General features: G+C 42.0%; 1 protein-coding gene across 1 annotated transcript; it reads left to right on the plus strand.

Moving 5' to 3' along the window:
• Window positions 1–368: 368 nt before the first annotated feature.
• EBAG9 (estrogen receptor binding site associated antigen 9) lies at window positions 369–22,545 on the plus strand. Its single transcript, XM_081323011.1, has 7 exons — window positions 369–573; window positions 9,534–9,631; window positions 11,773–11,851; window positions 11,982–12,134; window positions 14,850–14,957; window positions 17,178–17,269; window positions 22,030–22,545. Exons 2-7 carry the CDS (start codon window positions 9,549–9,551, stop codon window positions 22,148–22,150), a joined length of 636 nt encoding a protein of 211 aa, XP_081179137.1. The 5' UTR covers window positions 369–573; window positions 9,534–9,548; the 3' UTR covers window positions 22,151–22,545.
• The last annotated feature ends 865 nt before the right edge of the window (window positions 22,546–23,410 follow it).

The raw sequence follows: 23,410 nt of genomic DNA on the forward strand, positions 1-23,410 counted from the left end.
CAAAAGGACCAAGTTTGAAGACCCCTGTTCTAGTCGGAGAAAATGCGCTAAACTCCCAGCACGGAAAAAGCCCTTTCAGACGCGCCCAGCGAAAACCGGTCGGTCGCTCAACCTTTCCTAACTGAACCGCGAAAGGCAGGCGGAACGCCCAGATCACGTGACCAAGAGATCCTACCTCGTAAGCTCCACCTCCTCTCCTTTCCTCTTTTCCCCTCCCCGTCGGCACAGAGGGCTTAAGCTTTCTGCGCTTGCGCAGGAACCCCCGTCCTTCCGGTTCTTTCTCCCACCCCTTCCCTCGATGCCGAGCCCGGTTGGCTTAAAGTATTGGGGCGGGACCGGAAAGAGGCGACTGCAGGCGCAAGGTGCACGGGGGGGGGTGTCTCTAGGGTGACAGGAAGGTGGAGCCGGTAGTGGCCGGTGAGGGAGGCTATGGAGGAGCCAAGAGCGGCGGCTGGGACGGAGGCCACCGCATCCTCTATTGAATGAAGGGAAGTCGCGGTCGCCGAGGGAAGCGGCTGTCCCTCGGCTTGAGCCGCGTCGCCTCCACGTCCGCTCGCCTCCGCGCTGGACAAGGTGAGCGAGAGAGGAGCGCGCCTGCCCGGGAGTCGCCTTCCTCGAGCCGCTTCCTCTCCGTCCCCTCCCGGGGAAGAAAGCGCACGGGCGGGTCTTTCTTCCTCGCTCCTCCCTCCCGTCGGAGTCCTGATGAGGCGACGGCTGGTTGGTTGTCCAGGCTTTTCCCGGCCGTGGGCGGCCTTGCCCTCCAAGCGAGCCTCCGGGAGGCCCCAACGTAGCTTTTCTGTCCCCGGACCTTTTGAGGTGGGGGCGTTATATTCCAGTGCAAAAGCTCTACCGCAGCGTTTCCCAACCTTAGGAGCTTGAAGATGCGTGGACTTCAACTCCCAGAATTCCCCAGCCAGCATAGCTGGCTGGGGAATTCTGGGAGTTGAAGTCCACGCATCTTCAAGTTCCTAAGGTTGGGAAACGCTGCTTTACCGTTACAAAAACTAAAACCACATAAAAGAAGACAGTGTAGGACACGTATCTTCCAAACAAACTTAGGCATTTGTTTTTTTATTTCTTTTTTTTTTAAAATTAGCTGGTAGGCTTTCTGTGGTTGGTTGGTTGGTTGGATTTGTTTTCCTCTGTGGGAAAGAGAAGGGTAAATATTAGAACAAAGTTTCTCCGTTTCTTTCTCTCATGCAAGCTGATTTTAACGTAATATCCGTGGCCATGCTGGGTTTCCCTCCCTGCCCCCCCCCTCCTTCATTTCACCAGCACTTTTTGCCCCCAGGAGCAAAACTTTACTTTTTCTGATATTCCCAGTGGCCTTTGAGAATAACATTGGCTCCTCTGAAGAGTTCAGCTTTTAATTCTTCTGGTGTTCAAACTATACGTACAACTTATGAAGGGGAAGCCTGTGTTTGACAAGCTTGGTTTCATTCTCACAAATTCTGAGACAAATATTTGAAATTGCGGTATCCTGAGAATAAGGCTTTAGAAAGGGATTTTAAAAGTCTCTCGGCTATATTTCCTATCTACTGTATTGCATTTACCAGCTAGTTGATGGGATGTGAGTAACAGTATATTAACTTGCTAGGTAGTCTCTCTCTCTCTATATATATATAGTTTGCATATAGAAATGTGAGTCTACTCGAGATAAAACTTGGTTGCTTGTGTAGCACACTAGACTAAATGTATCAAAACTGACTGGTGCTGTCTTTAGGAAGGACTGGCATGTGTATGACTAAAGCTAGTAACCTACTCCTCTGTTTTATTAAAATAATTGTATATAAAAGCCTGAGCTGAACAGAGCCATCCCTCTGGTGATGACCATGGCATATGAATTTATATACGTTCTCTCTGTGTGTGGAATTGAGTACTCCAAGGAAGTGAATCTGCAGATTTAATTATATATGAAAAGCTCAAAAATATGTATTGGAAGATATTTGCTGTTATATAGGTAATTAGAAAGTAGGTATTTATAGGTTAGTTGAAGGGGGAAGAAAAGTAAGTTGATTTTTGAAAAGTAGATCAGAAAAAGGAAAGAAATGAAAAGAGTGAAATAAAATAATGGCAGAAATACAGAATGCATATGAGAAAGTGATAGCTGCAATAAACTGATGAAAGACTTGTGAAAGAAAGCTACACAGAATGCACTGTAGTTAGTAAAATACATTTCAGAGATTCGTGTTTTAATCAAACTTGAAAAAACATTTTGGAACTGAGCGAATAGAAAGAACTTCTCCACATAAATACTATAGTTTAGATGTCTTGCAAGCAGGAATTTAAATGGAACTTTATAATTTAGTAATGTATTATATCTAGTACTTGCCCATCTATGCATGTAAAACACTGAAAAAGATATAATGCATACAGTTCATACATGGTTTTTATAAAAAACATTTACTCAAAATTTTAAGATTTACTGCTCTTGTAGCTTTAGGAAGAACAGCAAGTTTGGTGTAGTGATTAAAGCACCAAGCTAAAAATCTGGAGACACTGAATTCTAGTCCTGCCTTAGGCACAAAGGTGGCTCCATGACCTAGGCCAGTCATTTGTTCTCAGCCCTAGGAAAGAGGCAGTGATAAACTACTTCAGAAAATGCAGGGATTTCCCTGGGTAGTTGATTCTAAGGAAACAAACGTTAGGCAACAGCATCTTTTGTGTGTCATTTAACTTGTTTGATAGTTTGGAGCATATTTTTAAAAATAGACTTCCATAAAAGCAGCTTTTTATTGTGAACTAGTTGTTTCTTTGACTAATAGTGTCACACAGATACATATGAGCCCAAGCAATCTAATATTTTTTTGAGACTTTGCCAAGGTGTTTTAGAAATAACACAGTTTTTGCCACTCTGTTGCTGAACTGCTTTAAAGCAACCTTTTCAATTAACATTGAAAGAAGCCTAACATTTGAATTCAATCTTCATTATATTGAACCAGTTCAGACATTGTAGCCAAAAGTTCAGATATTGTAACCAAAATATAGTTTAGCTTTGAAAATTTTCTATTTGAATAGGCTCAAACTATTTTATATTTTATAGTTTGATCCTATTCATCCATCATCTACTTTCCTGGAGCTTTTCTTTCCTCTGATGGACAAATATTTCTGCAAACAGTTTTCATCCAAATTAGGTTTTTTTTTAATGATTTTTCCTTGTTAGTTCAGAGACACATTCTCATTAGTATTAACTGTAATGCACCTAGTTGGGATATCAAAGAAAGCTAATGAGAATGTCAAAATGGAATAGATCACAATATGATTTGGAAAAGGAAGCAAAAAGAGTGCAGCATAATGGCTTGCGCATCATGCCCAAACCATCCAAGTTTAGGTTTTTTTATTTATTTTATTGGATTTGTATACCGCCCTATTCCCATAGGACTCAGGGCGGTTTACAGGGCAGTTAAAACCATGAATACAAAAAATTAAAAACAATTAAAACAATTAAATTAAATTCAAGCCCCAAGAGTAAATCTAAAACCCAGTTAAATTAACAACCCCACATTCTGGACCAAACAGATCGAAGAGCCAAGTTTTCAGGTCAAGGCGAAATGAGCGAAGGTCAGGGGCAGTCCTACGTTCTGTGGGTAGTTGGTTCCATAGGGCAGGCGCACCCACAGAGAACGCTCTTCCCCTGGGAATAACCCGCCGGCATTCATTAACCGGCGGTACCCTGAGAAGGCCCTCCCTGTGGGGGCGCACAGGACGATGGGAAGATGATGCCGGCAGCAGGTGTTCCCTTAGATAGTCCGGACCCAAGCCATTTAGGGCTTTATAGGTCATCACCAGCACCTTGAATCTCACCCGGAGGGCAACCGGAAGCCAATGCAGCTCACGGAGAAGAGGTGTTACATGGGAGTATTGGGAAGCTCCCATCAAAACTCGTGCGGCTGAATTCTGCACCAGTTGAAGCCTTCGGGTGGTCCTCAAGGGCAGCCCCATGTTGAGGGCATTGCAGTAGTCTAACCAGGAGGTCACGAGCGCATGAGTGACTGTACGTAGAGCATCTCGGTCCAGATAGGGACGCAACTGGCGCACCAGGCGAATCTGGGCAAAAGCCCCCCTGGTCACGGCTCCTATATGATCTTCCAAACTGAGCCGTGAATCCAGGAGGACTCCCAAGTTGCAAGCCCTATCAACGGGGGGGGGGGGGTAATACCTCATCCCCTATTGTTAATGATGGAGAAGGCTGGTCAGCCCGAGATGCTGGTATGAACAGCCACTCAGTCTTGTCAGGATTGAGACAAAGCCTGTTTCTCCCCATCCAAACCCGGACCGCCTCCAGGCAACGGGACATCACAGTGAGGGCATCACTGGGTTAGGTCGGGGTGGAAAGAAAAAGTTGGGTATCATCAGCGTACTGGTGATACTCCACCCCAAAACCACGAATGAGCTCACCCAGCGGCTTCATGTAGATGTTGAACAGGAGGGGAGAGAGGACCGACCCCTGAGGGACTCCACAAACGAGAGATCTCGGGGTGGGCCTCTGTCCTCCCGTCAACACCGACTGCGAGCGGCCCAGGAGGTAGGAGAACCACTGTAAAACGGTGCCTCCCACTTCCAGCCCCCTGAGACGCCGCAGTAGGATACCATGGTCGATGGTATCAAAAGCCGCTGAAAGGTCTAATAGGACTAGGACAGAGATCATTCACCAGTGCGACCAATGCTGTCTCTGTGCTATGCCCAGGTCTGAAACTAGCTAACCAACTAACTTGCTGGCCTACCTTGTCAGGAAAAGAAAACATTTTCCATTGTTGAAGTGCTTTAGATGTCTATAGATTTTGACAGTTTTTGTTGAGGTCTAGCACAGTACGAGTATATATATATATATATATATATATATATATATATATATATATATATATATATATATATATATATATATATATATATATATATATATATATATATATATATATATATATATATATATATAATTTATTTATTGATGGGATTTATATCCCGCCCTATCTCCCGAAGGACTCAGGGCGGCTAACAACAAAACATATAATAAGTACAGAAATCAAAATGAAATTGAGAACATCAGTGCAGTAAATTAAAATTAGAGAATTTAAAAAATGAATTAAAAATACTAAATATAAATTAATTAAAATGCCTGTCAGTCTAGGTCAGCCTGGTGGAACAGGTGTGTTTTGAGGCCGCGGCGAAAGGATTGGAGGTTTTGGGCCATCCGAAGCTCAGGGGGGAGCTGATTCCATAGGGTTGGCGCTCCCACAGAGAAGGCCCTCCCCCTGGGGGTCGCCAGCCGACATTGCCTAGCTGACGGTACCCTGAGGAGGCCTTCTCTGTGTGAGCGTACTGGACGATGGGAATTTGTTCCTGGCAGCAGATGGTCCTGCAAGTATCCCGGACCTAAGCCATGTAGGGCTTTAAAGGTAAGTACCAGCACCTTAAATCTCACCCGGAGGGCAACTGGTAGCCAATGCAGCTCACGCAGGAGGAGTGTAATATGGGAGTATCGGGGAGCTCCCATCACAACCCGTGCAGCTGCATTCTGCACCAGCTGAAGCCTCCGGGTGGTCTTCAAGGGCAGCCCCATGTAGAGAGCATTACAATAATCAATACGGGAGGTAACGAGTGCGTGGGTGACTGTACGTAGGGCATCTCGGTCCAAAAAGGGGCGCAATTGGTATATAAGACGAATCTGTGCAAATGCCCCCCTAGCCACGGCTCCAATGTGATCTTCAAAACTGAGTCGTGAATCTAGGAGGATGCCCAGATTGCGTGCTCTATCAATGGGAGGTAACATCTCTCCTCCTATAGTCAGAGATGGAACCTCTTGGACTAAACGAGATGACGGTATGTACAGCCACTCAGTCTTGGCCGGGTTGAGTCGAAGCCTGTTTTCTCCCATCCAAATCTGTACCGCTTCCAGACAACGGGACATCATATCGAGGGCATCACTGGGTTGGTTCGGAGTGGAGATGAATAGCTGGGTATCATCAGCATATTGATGATATTTCACCCCGAAGCTACGGATGATCTCTCCCTGCGGCTTCATATAGATGTTGAACAGGAGGGGCGAGAGCACCGAGCCCTGAGGGACTCCACAATTAAGAGGCCTAGGGCTTGACCTCTGCCCTCCTGCCAACACCGTCTGCGAACGGTCCGAGAGGTAGGAGGAGAACCACCGCAGAATGGTGCCTCCCACTCCCAGCCCCTCAAGACGACGCAGTAAGATACCATGGTCGATGGTATCAAAAGCCGCTGATAGATCTAATAGGACCAGGACAGAGGAATAACCTCTATCTCGGGCCCGCCAGAGATCATTCACCAGCGCGACCAATGCCGTCTCCGTGCTGTGCCCTGGTCTGAAACCCGATTGGTACGGATCTAGATATTCAGCTTCCTCCAGGTTCAAAGGGAGCTGTCGTGCCACCACACTCTCAACGACCTTCGCAAGGAAGCGAAGGTTGGAGACAGGACGGAAGTTGTTTAAAACAGCTGGGTCCAGTGCCGGTTTCTTGAGGAGGGGCCTTACCACCGCCTCTTTCAAGGCAGCAGGGAAGTACCCTTCACTCAGTGAGGCATTGATAACTGCTAGGAGCCAGCCTCGTGTAACCTCCCGAGATGCATAGACTAGCCAGGAGGGACACGGATCCAACAAACATGTGGCGGCACTTAGTTTCCCCATGATTTTGTCCACTTCATCCGGAGTCACAGGATCGAACTCTTCCCAAATGTACTCGGCCAACTTCATCGTTTTCCTCTCGTTAGATACTGCCCAGTCAGAATCCAGACCAGCCCGAATCTGAGCAATTTTGTCCACCAGATATTTACTAAATTCCTCAGCCCGTCTATGTAGGGGGTCCTCTCCCGTTTCTTGACTTAAAAGGGAGCGGACCACTCTAAATAGGGCGGCCGGGCGATTATCTGCGGACGCAATGAGGGTGGTGAAGTAGGTGCGCTTTGCCACCCTCATTGCCACAAGATAGGATCTAGAAAAGGATCTTAACTGTGTTCGGTCAGACTCAGACCGACTGGTTCTCCAAATGCTCTCTAGGCCCCTTCTCTGGCGCTTCATCTCCCGCAGGTCCTTGGAGAACCAAGGAGCGAGTCGGGAGTTGCGCCGGGTCAGAGGCCACAAAGGGACAACGCGGTCGAGCGCCTCCGAAGCAGCCTGTTGCCAGGCATTAACTAAGGACTCGACCGGGTTGTGGGAGAGGGAGGTGGGAATCGGTCCAAGCGCCATCTGGAATTTATCTGGGTCCATCAGGCGCCTGGGGCGGAACCACCTGGTCGGTTCCGCCTCCTGACAGCGGGGGGTGACGTGACGGAGGCCCAACCGCAGGAGGTAGTGGTCTGTCCATGAAAGGGGTTGTGATGTTGGAGTAACCCCACCCAGTCCATTTAGCCACTGCTCAGAGACAAAAATAAGTTCAGGCATGTTTCCTCCCTCGTGAGTTGGGTCCTGAGTAATTTGAGCCAGGTCCATGGCCGTCATGGAGGCCATGAACTCTCGGGCCACTTCTGACGCACTGCCCAGGGAAGGTAGATTAAAGTCTCCCAGTACCATAAGTTTTGGAAATTCGACCGCCAATCCTGAGATGGCGTCAGGTAGCTTGGGTAGAACCGTTGCTGTGCAGCTTGGAGAGAGGTATACCAGAAGTAGGCCCAACTGACCACCAGGACCCCATCTTAAGAGGAGGGATTCACATCCGTCTATCTGAGGGGCAGTGGCCTCCCGCGGATGGAGGGTCTCTCTGATAACGACCGCCACGCCACCTCCCCTACCCTGAGCTCGAGGTTGATGCAGCACACGGAAACCTGGAGGGGATAAATCAGTCAGAGGGACCCCTCCCTCTGGGCCCAGCCAGGTTTCCGTGATGCATGCCAGGTCTGCGTCTTCCTCCTCGATCAAGTCATGGATGAGGGGAGCTTTATTCACAACAGACCTGGCATTAAAATAGATCAGCCTGAGCTCAGGAGTCAGTCCTCCCTCTTCTCCAGGGCAGCAGGCGAGAGCCAGAGGGTCAGAGCGCGCCACAGCAAGAAGATAGCGTGGGCGTGATCTCAGATTACGATATGGCCCTCTGCTCCTCCATCTGCTGCCATTCACAATTACTGTGGGTATCGGTATCCCTGTCCCATCCCCCTGGTTTACAAGACTCTCCTCGGCCCTCATATTGCCGCGACCATTGGCCAACCTAGGCTGAGACAGGTCTGGTAGGATCTTCCCCTCATTCTGCTGGGCCTGACCCTCCCCCCTCCCTAACCCTTCAAAAAATTTTAAAAGAAAACCCAAGAGCCTCTTCTTGGCGCCATGCCACCTCTCGGGGTCCCAGGACCCGTCATTAAGGAAACGGCGGCGTAGGTCTGATGGCCATCTCTGAGAGAGGGGGGAAGCTCTCAGGGCAAGTAGCTCACTTCTGGTGTAAGCCATCAGAGGTGGAAATAGGAGTAAAGGACGAGCTGGTTGGAACAACTGCATATCAAGACCACAGAGCTGAAGTAGTGGCTCCTGAGAACATGGTCACCCTCTCACAGTGATCAGGATCTCAGGGGGCCACCATCCAGCCCTGGGTAGGTCGCAGGAGGAGAGAGAGTCCGGTGAATGCTAGCATAGTCTGTTGGTGGATAACTTCGTAGCTCCGGTGATGAGCGGTGGTAGTTCATCTATCTCCATGCCTAAGATGTCATCGCGACCGAGGGGCTGTAGTCAGTCTCCGGTGAGAAAATGAAGGAGGGATTATCTGGATTTAAAGTATGATCCCGAGAGGATAACTGCTATCTCGGGGGCCTTTCGGCACATCCCACCTCCAAATAAAGCTTCAGGTGGTCCCTGGTGAATTCCGCCCTCCAGACCAGATACAGGAGGGTTTTAAATGGCGCTCTAGCCTACAGACGGTGGCCATCATCCCACAGACCTCCGTCGGGGGGGAAGCTCGATGATCTTATAGATGGGCAGATGGGGGGCAGCAGCCACCAATTCTGGAGCCTCGCCGTCCGGGCTACCTTTCTAGGCAGCCCTAGGTCGTTACAGTTCCTCCGCAGGTGGCTGCAGGACCGGACCGTTTGTCTGTTGAAGGGAGATCGATCAGGTCGTTGTAGGTCCGTTGCAGGCTTCCACATGCCACGCATCCAAGCAGGCCGCTTAACAGCTGATTCGGAGGCCGCCGCAAGATCCCACCGGCAGCTGCCGGCTAGTATATGCTCTCTGCCGGTCTGAACGAGCCAGAAAAGGCTGCAAACTGCACGTTGCAGCCCGCCCATCATATATATATATATACACACACACACACACACACACACACACTCCAGTAGTATTCTTGATTTCTTAAAAATCAGTGGGATATTTGGATATAGCAATCCTGCTTGTAGACTAGCACTGTGAACTGCATTAGATGTTCATGAATACCATACTTTCCTTTTGATCTTTGTTAGTAATATGCATTTTAAGTCGTTGTAGTTGTAGCTACATTGAAATGTATGTGCAGACTTCTCAGCATCTATGGCTGCAAAAGCATCCAGATAGCATTACGGTTATCAGTATATTTTCCCCTCTTTTTCAGGTGAAGTCTTTCATCATGGCAATTACACAGTTCCGTCTATTTAAAATTTGTACGTGCTTGGTAGCAGTACTATCGTTTTTAAAAAGATTGATTTGCAGGTAAATATCAAATGTTGCATGTGAGTTTGCTCTGATTTTTCCTCTAAGATTTCTACCTCATTACTCTTGAGAATTTTCTTTGTGTGTGTTTCAAATTGGGGAAGGGGGAATGTAGTATTCCTTCAGTAGTTTTTTTTATATGAAGGTTTAAAATGGTTACAAACATGAAGTGGAATTTCTTCCTTCATTAAACAATGAAGTGACATAATTTGAAGTTGCATTGAGATTTTTTTTAAAAAAAATAGTAATGTCCTTTCTATTATCTTTGTGTAGCTAAAGAAACTGATATAATAATGCTTAGAAAAACAGAACACTACAGTGTCATGTGATTAGTTTTACCACTTAAAAATAAATATGTATAATACAAATATTTATACAAGAACTTGTTTTGTAAGTGTGTGCTTCTTTCTTTGCATACATAAAATGAGTGATTGATTGAATTAATATATATCTCAAGTATTCAGAAAAAAGGAAAAATAATATATATTTTTCAGTAAGGAAAAAGCCACAACGTCAAATAATATAAAGAAGGACAGATAGTAATGTAATACTAGTATTCTGCTATGGTTAAGTTTTCTACTGTTTTGAGAATTGCTGTGAATTGTTGCCTGAAATTATAGATACTACTTCTGTTAAACAGGAATAGGAATAAATATATATTCAGAAAATATTTGTAAAAATAATTTCTAAAGATCTAAGGAACCACATATTCATTTTTGTTTAGTTTTTATCACAACAGAAACAATGCAGAGACATGTAATAACGTTTAACTTTTATTTTCTAAGCACTTTTGCTGCATTAGTAGTGATTATAATCTTTAGGGCAAAAGAATCTAATATTTGATTTGATTTGTAAAGGAAAAGGAATGACAATTTCTCTTGAAAATTCTGATGGTTGGAACAGGAATATTTTTCCTTTCTTTCTGACAGACCTGCTTTTTGTTTATACTGTTTTCTCTGTCATTATAAAGTTACTCTCCTCTTAAGGCAGGGGTGTCAAACTCGCCATGTCACGTGACATGTCACGATGTATCGTGACTTTTCCCCTTGCCGGAGGTGGGGTGGGCGCACCTTCCGTGTGACGCATCCGGCCTGCAGGCCAGCAATTTGACACCCCTGTCTTAAGGTTTTGATTTTATAAATATATGCTACAGTTTTCTACACTATTTTTAATAATGTTTTACCCTTTCAAATATGCATGTCCAGCATGCATGCTAGTTTTTCCACCTATCTGCAGGATTTGGAAGTTTAATGATGCATATTTTTTTATATGCTTTGGTAGAAATAAAATGGAGTACATGCTTTTAGTACTGAGAAGCACTCAAGCATGTAAATCTCTTCAATTGGGAAATGTCAGAGTTTCTTTACATATTATAGGAGAATCCATCTAAATGTGCATGAATGTGATAATTGACATACCATAATGTAATCTGTACCGTTTTATAGAAATACCAAGTTGTTTTCTTAAAGTTAGCTTATTTCTTAAATGTTGATTCTACTGTACTTCTTGTTATTGCATCATTTTATAAAGGAAGGTTATCTTAGTGAAAAATTCCTTGAATAATATGGATAATGCCTTGAATTTTAAATTGGTAGTGCCTTGAATTTTAAATTGGTAGAAAAAGTTCTGGAAAATAGAACTATTGGTTTTATACTTAAATTAGGATTTTAATCCGTATGGGTAGTCCTCAATTTACAACAGTTCATTTAGTAACTATTCGAAGTTACAGCAGCAACATTTTTCGCACAACCATTGTATCAGCCCCATAGTCATGATCAAAATTTAGACAGTAGACAACTGACCCATATTTATGACAGTTGCAGCATCCCAGGATCTTGTGATCACCCTTTGTGATCTTCTGACAAGCAAAGTCAATGGGAAAGCCAGATTCACTTAACAACAGCGTTAACAATTGCAGTGGTTCAGTTAAGAACTGTGGCAAGAAAGCTCATAAAATGAGCAACAGAAATTTTGGGCTCGATTATGGTCATAGGTTGAGGATTCTCTGTAGTTTAAATTTCACAAAAAGTGCTAAACTTTTTAAATATTCTAACTTTTAACGTAGCTTTGAAATTATTTCTTATTTACAACTTCACTTTTATCAAATGTGTCAGAGTTAAAAAGAAACTTTTGTTTTTCAGGACCGGAAGAGGACGAAAGCTTAGTGGAGACCAAATAACTTTGCCAACTACTGTGGATTTTTCATCTGTCCCTAAACAAGTAATATATTGAATGATCTGGATATCAGTTTTTAAAATTAATTCTACCTAATGACCCAATAAACATAGGTTATGCATTATGCACATTGGATGGCCAATAAAGAATGGAACTCTTTCCCTTTTCTTTTTAGCCAGAAGTAGAAGATTGGTCTTCATGGGATGAAGATGCCCCTACAAGTGTGAAAATTGAAGGTGGTAATGGCAGCAATCAACAAAATGGATTGGAAGAAATGGAGCCTGATTACTTTAAGGACATGACACCAACAATAAGGAAAACACAGAAAGTAGGTTTTCAGCACTGACAACAGTCTAAAATCTATATTACCGTCCAATGTGGTTGTTATTTAGCAGTGAAAATTGTTTTCTGTCAGCCGTCCCTTTGGTAAATGCAGCAAAAGAAACTTCTGGGACATTATTTTACCAAGAGTATAACTTTACTGATAAATCCACACAGGCACAGAAGTAGCAAAGCCAGTTCTAAAGTTTTCGCACGAAAACCAGCATAGATAAAATCCCCATTTTCCCTTGGACTTACCCACTGTTCATTGTCCACCAATCAATTGCATTCATTTTGTTTTGGAAAAAAAGTTTTCCCAGCATTTGACCTTGGAGTGTTGGGACTGTCCCATGCTGTGATGGCTCACTTGCATTCCTCAATGCCCTCTCAAGCCTTTCTTGCATTTCAGTACCTTCCATCCTCCCTCCCTGTTTCTGTTGTCTGATTGTGAGCAGGGGTGTGTAGTGAGTCAACCATGACATTTTTTTATCTGTGGCCCAGTTAGATAGCTTATATACCGTATTTTTCGGACCATAAGATGCACCGGACCATAAGACGCACCCAGTTTTTAGAGCAGGAAAACAAGAAAAAAAATCTTTCTCCTTCTCTCTCTCTCCCTCTCTCTTTCTCTCCCTCCCTCTCCCATTGTTCCTTCCTTCCTTCCTTCCTTCCTTCCTTCCTTCCTTCCTTCCTTCCCTCCCTCTTTGTCCTTCCCTCTCTGCATTAGAGCAGTACCCGCGGAGGCGGCCCTGCAGCCCGGCTTTCTCTTGCAGAAAGCAAGCTGAAACAGAGTGAGGGAGATTGCCAGAAATGCGAATCGGCCGATCTCGCGCTCCTGCAAACTCCCTCGCTCGGTTTCAGCTTCCCTTGCTACAAGAGAAAGCAAGCTGAAATGAGGCAGATTGCAGCAGCGCGAGATCAGCCGATTCGCATTTCTGGCAATCTCCCTCACTCCGTTTCAGCCTGCTTTCTCTTGTAGCAAGGGAAGCTGAAACCGAGCGAGGGAGAGTGCAGGAGCGTGAGATCGGCGTTTCTCAGCACGTGCCGATTCGTGCTCCACTTGCAGAGGTTGGGGCTGGCCATACGGATCACCTTCGGACCATAAGACGCACCCTCGTTTTCCCCCCCACTTTTGGGGAAAAAAGTGTGCCTTATGGTCCGAAAAATACGGTAGTTAACTAATGTACTTTAAAAATAATCGTATCCAATAGAGGTACAGCATTTTGAGCAATGTAAATTCATCATCATAGACTTGAATCTGAGTGAAACTGCCAAAGCAGAAAACAATTTTCTCCTTTCAGTTTTGCATCAGACTTTACTGACTTTTGTGTTTGTATTCTTTGGGAGTACAGCAGAATATATACGTGTAATGAAGAAACAATCTGCATTATTTCGGCCTTTCTGCTTTGCATTTGAAGTGTAATCACATTGAACGACTTGTATGTTAACATAATTTCCCAGCCATTTTAATACGTTTATGTGCTGAGCCATATAGTTTTAATCAAGGGTGAGGTTAAAGAAAAAAGTTTGAAAGCAAAACTGGTTGCTACACATGAATTAAGTTATGTGGATCGAGTGAGGTTATACATTTTTGTTTGAGGGTTTTGCAGGATTGCATGCCAACTTTCTTCTGACTGATGCTGTGGTAAAGCCCCACCTCATTCCATCAAGCAGCTGGACAAGCCTATTACATGCAAGCAAATGTGCAGAGTCAAAGGGCTTTGCTTCAGTTTGTTTCAGTCCTATCCCTTACCATAAGTAGGCAATAATTATATTGCATGTAATTAGGGCTAAGTTTGTGTGCAAAGATAACACATTTCAGGGTATAGAATTCTGAACAGTCTGGAGTATATATTCTAATCAGCTAAGCTTTTGAAAAAAACATTGGACCATCCGAGAAGCGAATAAGCCTGCAAATACCTTTAGCTTGCAAATGTCCCTTTCTTTCCATTTCTTTTGTAGATGTTAACAGCACAGAAGCATTTGCTCCTTTTAAACAAATTACTTTTTTTCCTTTTCATCTATACTTATGGGTTGATGAAAAAAGTAAGAAGAGCAATGCTTTCCATATTGGCTTATAACAGGGAGTTAAACTTAGCTCAGGAAGATGGCTGACCCCTGGTGGCCAAAAAAGAGAAGGGTAGAAAGCAGTGGCTTAATTGTAGTGAAGGCAAGGGAACAAGGGGTCTGGGGCCTGGAAGCACAGAAAATCCTGTTGGTCTTCTCCTTATCCTCATTTTTTTTTGGCCTCGTGCTTTTAACAGTCGTCATTGGACTTCTGTATTCAGCCTGCAAAATCAAGGTGCCCAAAGGTAACAGTGAAAAGAGTTTTTGCTACAGTGTCTGATTTTATAGTCTAGATCTGGTAGCCCAAGTATAGGGCCCTAAGAGGAGCCATGTCAGAAGAGCAGCATGGAGAGAGAGAGAGGAGTTGCTCTTGCAGCCAGTACCACTTCCAAGTTGCTAACCAGGAATCAAATGGTTGAGCTGACAGAGCTAAGGATGCTTTGGTTGACTGAAAAAAGTGATGGGAAATTCTTGCAGGTGTTTAGGCCCACTGCTGCTCTTGCGCTGGCTGGAAATGTAAGTTGACATCTGTGAAACAGCGAACATGGCATTGTTGCGTGACATCAGTTTTTATAGCTGGGTTAATAAAGTTTCCAATTTTATTTGTTAATAATAGCAATATTGCAAATCACTACTTTCAATTCATGCTTTTCAGATCATTGTTAAAAAACGTGAACCTTTAAATTTTGGCAACCAAGATGGTAGTGCCGGATTTTCAAGTAGATTAGCAGCTACACCAGATGTTCCTTTTATTCATCAATCTGTAAGTAACTTCTTTATCGTAAATATTTTTTGTGTGTAATTTCCAGAATGTCTTAAAGAAGGAATACTAGCTGTTGGGGGGGGGGGGTTGGGGGGGTTGGGAGGGGGGGAATAGGTAAGACAAATTGATAGCCGTAATCTAATAAAGCCTTAAGTTGTGTAAAAAAAATCCCATACTGTTGTCTTAGGTACTCTAATGAATTTACCTGTTTCACCTGTCATTCCAAATTCTCACTTTTATTTAAAAACCATGCTCTTCTATACATAGGTTTTTGCTTCTTTCAATAAACTTTTATCCCTTACCATAGATCATGTATTACCTATTACCTTTCAATCAACATCTGCATATCTAATTTTTCCCATTCATTCTCCCACGTTTACTAAATATTCTACCAAGGTATTCGTATTTATCTATTTCAACTTGCTTTTTATCATTCGTACATAACCTGAAATTAACCCCTTCCTTGGTTTTTATGAATTTTCAGATCAATATGCCAACTATTTGAATAAAATTAAAAATAAAACTGATGAAATAATTTGGAACAAAATCTAAGTGAAGGGATGCTGGAATGGGTATTTTAGAGACTTGTTTGGAACTGTTAGTGTTATATTGAAGACTAAAATGAAAAATTCTGTATATGTTAGCATCCAAAAAGAATTGATAAAAAAGAAGTCATAAATGTGGCAATATTAAAAAATGAAAAGTTTCAGAATTAGGTAGTATAATTTAGAAATATTAATGTATGGAAATGTTTTATCTATGAACTGGCTCTGGAATTTGTTTAATGTGGCTGCTATGTGCCTGACAACTAAAGGAATGCCCTTGTTGTTCTCATAGAGCAGGGATAGGCAACCTTGGCTCTTTTATGATTCATGGACTTCAACTCCCAGAATTCTTGAGCCAGCGTGGCTCAGGTTGGAAACCTCTCCCTTCCCCTCAGCATGGCTGGCTCAGGAATTCTGGGAGTTGAAGTCCATGAGTCATAAAAGAGCCAAGGTTGCCTACCCCTGCCATAGAGTGAAGAGAGCAAAAGCAAAGGCAAAAACTACAGGTGGATTAGTTTATTAAGTATGTTTAATTGAACATGATAGAATAGATCTTGATGAGCAAGTATGGGTTTATATTGGGAAGCTCAGACATTTACTCTTGTACCCAAATATGTGAAGGTGAGAGAGGAAGTTGACTTGAAAGAACAACAGGACATTGAATAATTGGAATTTTGGAATGTTTTGCAAAAGCATTTTTTTGTGTTGTCCCACCTATGCAGTTAATAGGCACAATCCCCTAAATTTTAAGCATAATAAAAAGAAATATGCTTATCTTACCAAGAATTAGGAAATGGGAGGATGATGGCCAAGAACCTACTAGTGTAGACTGCTGTTACTAAGCAATGTAGTCATAAAGAATGGTGTCATGTGACTACATTGATTAGTGACAACAATCCTAACGGTCTTACTTACAGTCATAACCCCAAGATATGTGGTGGCCACAGGGCGGCTGTTATAGTGATGCAAGACTGTCGGATTCAGGGAGCCATGGGAGTGAAAAAAGGCCATTGGATGGCGGGTGTGGTGCTACACCAGCCCAGTAGGATAGGGTGTGTGGTGCTGTGTGAATGAAAGAAGACCATGTGGAGGGTGTAGTGATGCAAGATTGTGGGGCGAGGAGTGTTGCATAAGTGCAGGAAGACCATGGGGTGAATGGTGTGGTGCAAGCACAGAAAAGCCTAGGGGACTTACCAGAACAACCTGCAACCTTCCATGCTGGCTTCCCCACCAACTGCTCGTGGGAAACTGGTAGGAAAAGGTTACAAATGGCAGCCATGTGGCCATGGCTTCCTATGATATTATGATTGTGAGCTAGGAACTCATATTGTGATCACGTGACTATAGTGGTGCTGTGATGGCCAGAACTTTGAGAATCAATGGTAAGCCAATTTTTTCGGTGCTGCTGTAACTTTCAACAATCACTGAACAAATGGACCTAAGCCAAAGACTGCCTGTAACAGTTATATGAGAACATGTTAATTAAGAAAGTATTGGCTAGCATTTGAAAGTGTGTTGGTTTGTTTTTTTCTGTATTACAGTGAATTCGTTCAAAGTAAATTGCTGCCCATAAGTCTCTCTTCAGTGCTTTCCAGGAATAAGGAAGGAAGTAATGTTTTCCAAAATTTTGAATTGGAACAGTATTTTGGAGATACTAATTAATTTCCATTTGCAGCCAGAACTAGGAGACTTGGAGACATGGCAGGAAAACAAAAATGCTTGGGAAGAAGAAGAAGATGCTTCCTGGCAAGCAGAAGAAGTTCTGAGGTAACTTTACCGAATCCTGTAACTGATTATAACTTATCCATCCACCATGATTCAGAGGAGGTTCACTGTGACTGTATCTGGATATAACGACAAACCCTAGTTTATCATACGATCAGTGAAGTCATAATGTGAATTTTGTTCCCTCTCTCCTGGCATGGAAGTAAGAGCACAATAAAGCCTTTAGCTTTCCTTTGTATTTAACAACCTTAATTTAAGTTTGAACTTAAGCTTCTGTCAATAAATCATTCTTTTTGACCTGAGGATACAATTAGAAGTATGTCAGTAAAGGGAATATACAATTGTTAGCATGATATATCACCAAGTACCCATTTACAAGAAGGCAAATCAGTTTCTCAGGGTATTTTGTGCCATCTCAATTAGATCCGGTGGAGTTCATTGTCATTCCTGCAAATAAACAGGATGCCAGGATGTGCTGCTTTGCTTTGTAGGAAGTCACCTATTTATGTTTTTTAGAAAGCTCTTTAAAAAAAGAAGAAGCAGATATCATAGGTAACCTGATGGGCACCAAAGATTTTCTTAAGCAGACATTGATGCTCGTAGACACTGTATTGCCATTTTTATTCTGAAAAATGTGAAGAAGTTTACAGTGCAAACCTACTCTAAAACTTCTCAAACTCTCCATTTCTATTGGAGAAACTGCAGTTAATCACTTCATCTGAATCTGAAAATTACTGGTGAGGATTTCTGCCAGCCTTGAAATAGATGTGTCATGCCTTCTGCTGCCAAATCATGTCAGCTGTTGGTGATGCTAATTGACACCTTCTCTGTTTGGCAGCCCTTTGCTCTTAAAGAGTGCTGTCATTGCTAGGATAATAATTTAACATTTTTTCCAAATATTAGGTAGTCTTCTAATTATTGTCCCAATTCTGTTACCAAGAGCTTAGGGTGGTAAAACATAAAGATTCTCATATGAAGTCTAGCAAGTAGGTAAGGCACTGGTGGAGAATATCTTGGCTATGTAGAGGATTGAACTCAGTTTTCTATGTCTTATATTTTTATTGTATTGTTTTTAACTCAATTTAAGGAGTTTGGGATGTATCTCCGTCGGAGTTGTTTATAATGGGAGGCACCTTAAAGCTCAGTAAAATAAATAAGGAGATAAATGCAGAGTACTCAAGTCAGTGGGAAATCTTTGCTCAGTTATTATTTAACACTTAGCCACAATATAAAGTTACATACTGCTTGTTAAGACTGCATTCCCATGCATCAAGGATGCAAAATTTTGACTGCTACTATTTCCTCATGAAACTGTTGCATGGCAAAAATGAGAGGTAGGACTTGGGGGAAAAAATATTCTATATTTTTTCATATTTTCCATTTTTATTTTGAAGACTCCTTTTTTGCCCCAATAAAAAAGCTATTCAGAAGTGGAAGTGATGGGATCTGCTTTGCTGAAATGCTTAAATGATGTTTTTATGTAGATGCTATGAAGAAACACCTCCGAGCTGAAAGTAGTAAATTTAACAATTTACAAAGTCTGTATGGCTATTTGATAAGATGCTTATCACTCTCTGGCACCCTGAAAGATAATAAGTATATGTATTTCAAGGAATGTATGTTTATTGAAAGAAGCACAGAGGGTTGCTTCTGCCCAGTTCATTATAGGAAAGTGAGACTTGGCTATGACAGGAGATATATAAACAGTGACTTGAATAGAATAGGAGTAGGGTGATTAAGAAATATATGTGGTAAAACAAAAAGAGACAGAGTCAAGAATGAATAAACTCAAATGTGGATTGAGGTGCTTTGATCATATAAGGAGAATAAGTGAGAATCAAATTGTAAAAGAAATATACCAAGGAATAATGAATAGGTTTAAAGGAAGAGGAAGACTTTTTATAGTTTATGAGATCTTTCGGGTGGGGGGAAAGTAAGTAGTTTGAAGAACAAAAGACAGTGTATGAAATATGCCATGTTGGTAGAAGGTGGATAGTTTTGATAGTTTACAAAAATAGATATATAATGTGAATGGGATTGGTGTAAACTAGTTTTAATTATACTTCCTTTCCTGTTTTTTCTCTCATGCCTTTAATTTCCTTGATTTATAATTTCATACGCTCTCTTCTGTGCTCTGTTATGTTGGTCATCTTAAGAGAAAATAGTCTGATGGGAGTGTAATTATATATCCACTAACTATTGTTTCACATTAAAAACAACCCACAAGCAAGCCAGCAGAGGGCTCAGCAGACAGCCAACATTGCCTTTTAGAGTCCTGGATAGAAGGCATTGCTTGAAGATTACCCTCTTTCTTCTAATGCTAGACATTGTGTGAAATTTTTGCCATGGTAAAATCAAGCTAAAAAGCTGAAATCTATTGTTTCCTCAAAGACAGTATGCTTTGGACACAAACCTCAAAACAAACAGAAAATTCCCAAAAGGGGGTTATTTATTTATTGAGTATTTAAGATCATGGTAGAAAAGATAAGGAATAAGCAAAACAAACATCAATACAAACATAATATTTTTTTTAAAAAAAATAACATGTTCTATGGTTTCCAAATTAAATTGAATTCTATAACTGACTTATGTTTCAAGTATCAGGTTATTGTTTACAGATTTCCACTGCTTAATTTGTTATTCTATAAATTTTAAATTTAAGTTTTCATTAAAGTGTCATGGCAGTTATATAAAAAAGGCAATTTGTGTATTATTGTGGCTTATTAAATGGCTTTTATATTTCTTTTGTTCGATTTTAATTGCTTTTTATTGTAACTGATGTATTCTGTTCTGAATCATAAATGAGCTAACATTTGAGCGGCCTTATAAATTTTGTAAATGAACAAATGGCCATTTTTACTCTCATCCATTCTAGCTTTCCCTTGTAAAGTACCTTGCATCTTTTCAGGCTCTTGAAGGTGTTTTATCAACATACACATTGAGCATAGCTCTTATTAACAACGTTATGTCCTTGGCCTTTGAGAGCATTTGTTCCTAATTTCAGAGAAAACATAAGAACAGCCCTGCTGTATTATTCCATATGTCTGTTTAGTCCTCCCAACTATTGCAGTTACCAGCTCATTGGGAAGTTTTGGCACGTTGCCTGTCATTCAGAAAGTGGTAAACAACCATTGCAATTAGTGTCCTTAAATAGCCTCTTCTTGTCTGAATTTGTCATGCTCCCCCTTTAATAACTGCCATAATCATTAGATTCTGTCCGTGAATTCTATATCCTATGTATGCAGTGTGCAAAAAAAGTATTTTCTTGGTTCTACAATTGTAGGGTTACAACTCTGATAATGGGAATTGTAGTCCTACAACAACAGGTGTTTGGAAAGGCTTGACTTGAGAATTTGGGCCATAAGAGAGAGTGGCCCTCTCTACAGGTAGTCTTGACTTATGACTACAATCGGAACTGGACCTTCTGTCGCTAAGCAATGTGGTTAAGTGAGTTGCACTTGATTTTAAGACCTTTTTGCCATGGCTGTTAAGTGAATCACATGGTCTTTAAGTGGAATCTGAATTCCTCCATTGCCTTTGCTTGTCAGAAGTCCACTGGGAAGATTGTAAATGGTGCTCACCTGACCTCAGGAAACTGCAATTGCTGTAAACACATGCCAGTCATCAAGAACTTGAATTTTGATCATGCGACTGATGGTCATAAATGCAGGGACTGGTTGTAAATCACTTTTTTTTCAGCCCCACTGTTACTTCAAATGGTTTTTAAATGAATGATTGTAAGTTGAGGACTATCTGTATCTTCTAGTGCTGCCTAAGTATTTCTTGGAACAATATCCAACTCCACTCCCATAGAGTTAGTGAGGAGACAGATCACTAGTGGAAGTGAATAACAAAAGGTATGTTTTTCTTTCTGCGGGCCGGCAGGAGTGTCAAACTGCCGGCCCACGGGCCGGATGCATCATGCTGAAACTGTGCCTACCCCATTGCCGGCAATGGAAAAAAAGTCACGACACCTGACGCTGCGAGTTTGACACCCCTGGTCTAGAGAGGTTAAGGCCCTAGCCTAAAAAGCATCAGACTGTGAGTTCAAGTCCCGCCTTAGGTGTGAAAGCCAGCTGGGTGACTTTGAACCAGTCACTCTCTCTTAGCCCAACCCACCTAACAGTGGGGAAAACAGAAGGAGGACGAAGTTGTGGTGGATATGTTCCCTGCCTTAAGTTATTTGTCAAGTAATAAGGGCAGTATATAAGTAAATATATCATCAAAAACCGAGCTCAAAATGTAGAACATAATTGTATTTCAAACTAACAGTGATGTACTTAAAAATGTAATTATCAAAAGAGTTTTGAGGGTGTGTTTTGTAAAGTTAAATTGCAGGTGAAAAAGGTAACACATGGCATACATGATGGCAGAAATGGTCAAATTCCCCAATTAATAGCTTTTACAGCAATCCCCTAAACTTTGGATAGAATATAAGCTTATTAATTATATCTGTAGAAAACTGGGCATATTGTGATCTGCTGGACATTGCCCAATGGAGGAGTTCCATCTAAACCTGCAGGATGGTGGTCACTGAACACAGAAAGTTACGTCGATAGAGCTCAGTTTACCATTTCGTAGCTTAGTAAGCAGTAACAATTCTACTTTTAAAATTAAATGGTGCTCAGCTTATTCTACCTTCTAATGGATTATTTGGGTCATTTGTACAAGGTATTTGGCAGTCCATTTCCACGCTGAGTATAAGCAAAGAATACAAGTGAGGTTCAGGAAATGCCTATAATACTGTATGATCTTGAGTTACTCGAGGAGCATTTAATTCTGTATTTTCTGTGAAATTTCAGGCAGCAGAAAATGGCAGAAAGAGAAAAACGGGCAGCTGAACAACAAAGGAAAAAAATGGAGAAAGAAGTACAGCGGTTAATGAAGAAAGAACAGAATAAAATCGGTGTGAAGTTGTCTTAATGCCACTTGTTAATGCCAGCAAAGGGAGAGAATTCAGTTTCCACAGCATTGCATCATTTTCTAATGATCTCAGTATTTAATAGAACTAAAGTTTTCTGTTTCATTTTTGAAGACATCCAGGAAAAACAGTTCATAATTCCTTAGCGTATCTTCAGCTGGACAGTTGAAATGACAGAAGCCTCATTGCACACAATTCCTCTAGGACAGGCTGGGGTTTTGTGCTGAAGCCGGATTGCATTGCATTCCTTGCAAAGAGATACTGCTACATAAACTCTTCAGCTGCCTGTTTTGAAGCTAAAGTAAAAAAAAAGGTGTAAATAATTGAATGATGGCAATCTATTCTATTGTCTATTACGCTTATTACTGAAAAGACTAATTAAATGATTTTAAACAAAGTCTTGCTTTTTTTGCTCATTCCCACAATTCTTGTCTTTGCTACAATACCAAGTTGTCAGGACCCACCCCAATCCACGTCTTAGGAAAACAAAAACTCTTGGAGTCAGTTCTAGTCCAAAAGGAATTTTTACTAGGACATGCTTGGTTGTGGAAATACAAGACGGGACTTGGTATTGTTTTACAAATTGAAACTTTATAAAGAGTTCCCGGTTCAACCCCCCTTCCCTCAACCCCATTTGGTCAGCCCCCATCATTTTACTTCGTGTCATCCCTTTCGTGGGAAAAAGGGAACTTCGAATCTTTACGGTTATTGCCTTCTTCCTTTACAGATTCAAATGGAGACACAGGCCAGATGCCTCCTTCTCTAACCCTCCCCTTTGTTCCCCCAGTTCAAAAGGTTTCTCTTGGTCTTTGAAATAACCTAAGGCAGGCTGGATCCACATGTGCTCCTCCTTCCTCGGGAGATGGCAGAATCCATGGGGGGGGGATAATGTTTTAAACATGCATTTATGAATGTGATATAAATGGATTCTGACACAAGTGCTTGGTATTGTATTGCATCTTGTGAAGAAGCTGACTGAACTGACAGCATTATGCAGAAAGTAAATGCCAGTTGTGGTGACATTGACTTTTTTGCTTTGTGTCTCTGGCATATCTGTTTCAGAATTAGATGCTTATTTTCAAATAGGGAAAAATTAAGTGACAATTTTATGTGATATGGTTCCCAGCAAAACCCTCCTTTTGTCTCTTACTGGTTCCAGTTGATAGACAAGAGGTCAAGCCCTAGACCCCTGCAATGGGGGGTTGCCTTAGGGCTTGTGTATTTCGCCTTTAACATCTATGTGAAACTGCTGCATAGGTCAT

The sequence above is a fragment of the Vipera berus genome (genome assembly GCF_964194415.1).
Source record: "Vipera berus genome assembly, chromosome: 3".
In the NCBI taxonomy this organism is placed as follows: Eukaryota; Metazoa; Chordata; class Lepidosauria; order Squamata; family Viperidae; genus Vipera; species Vipera berus.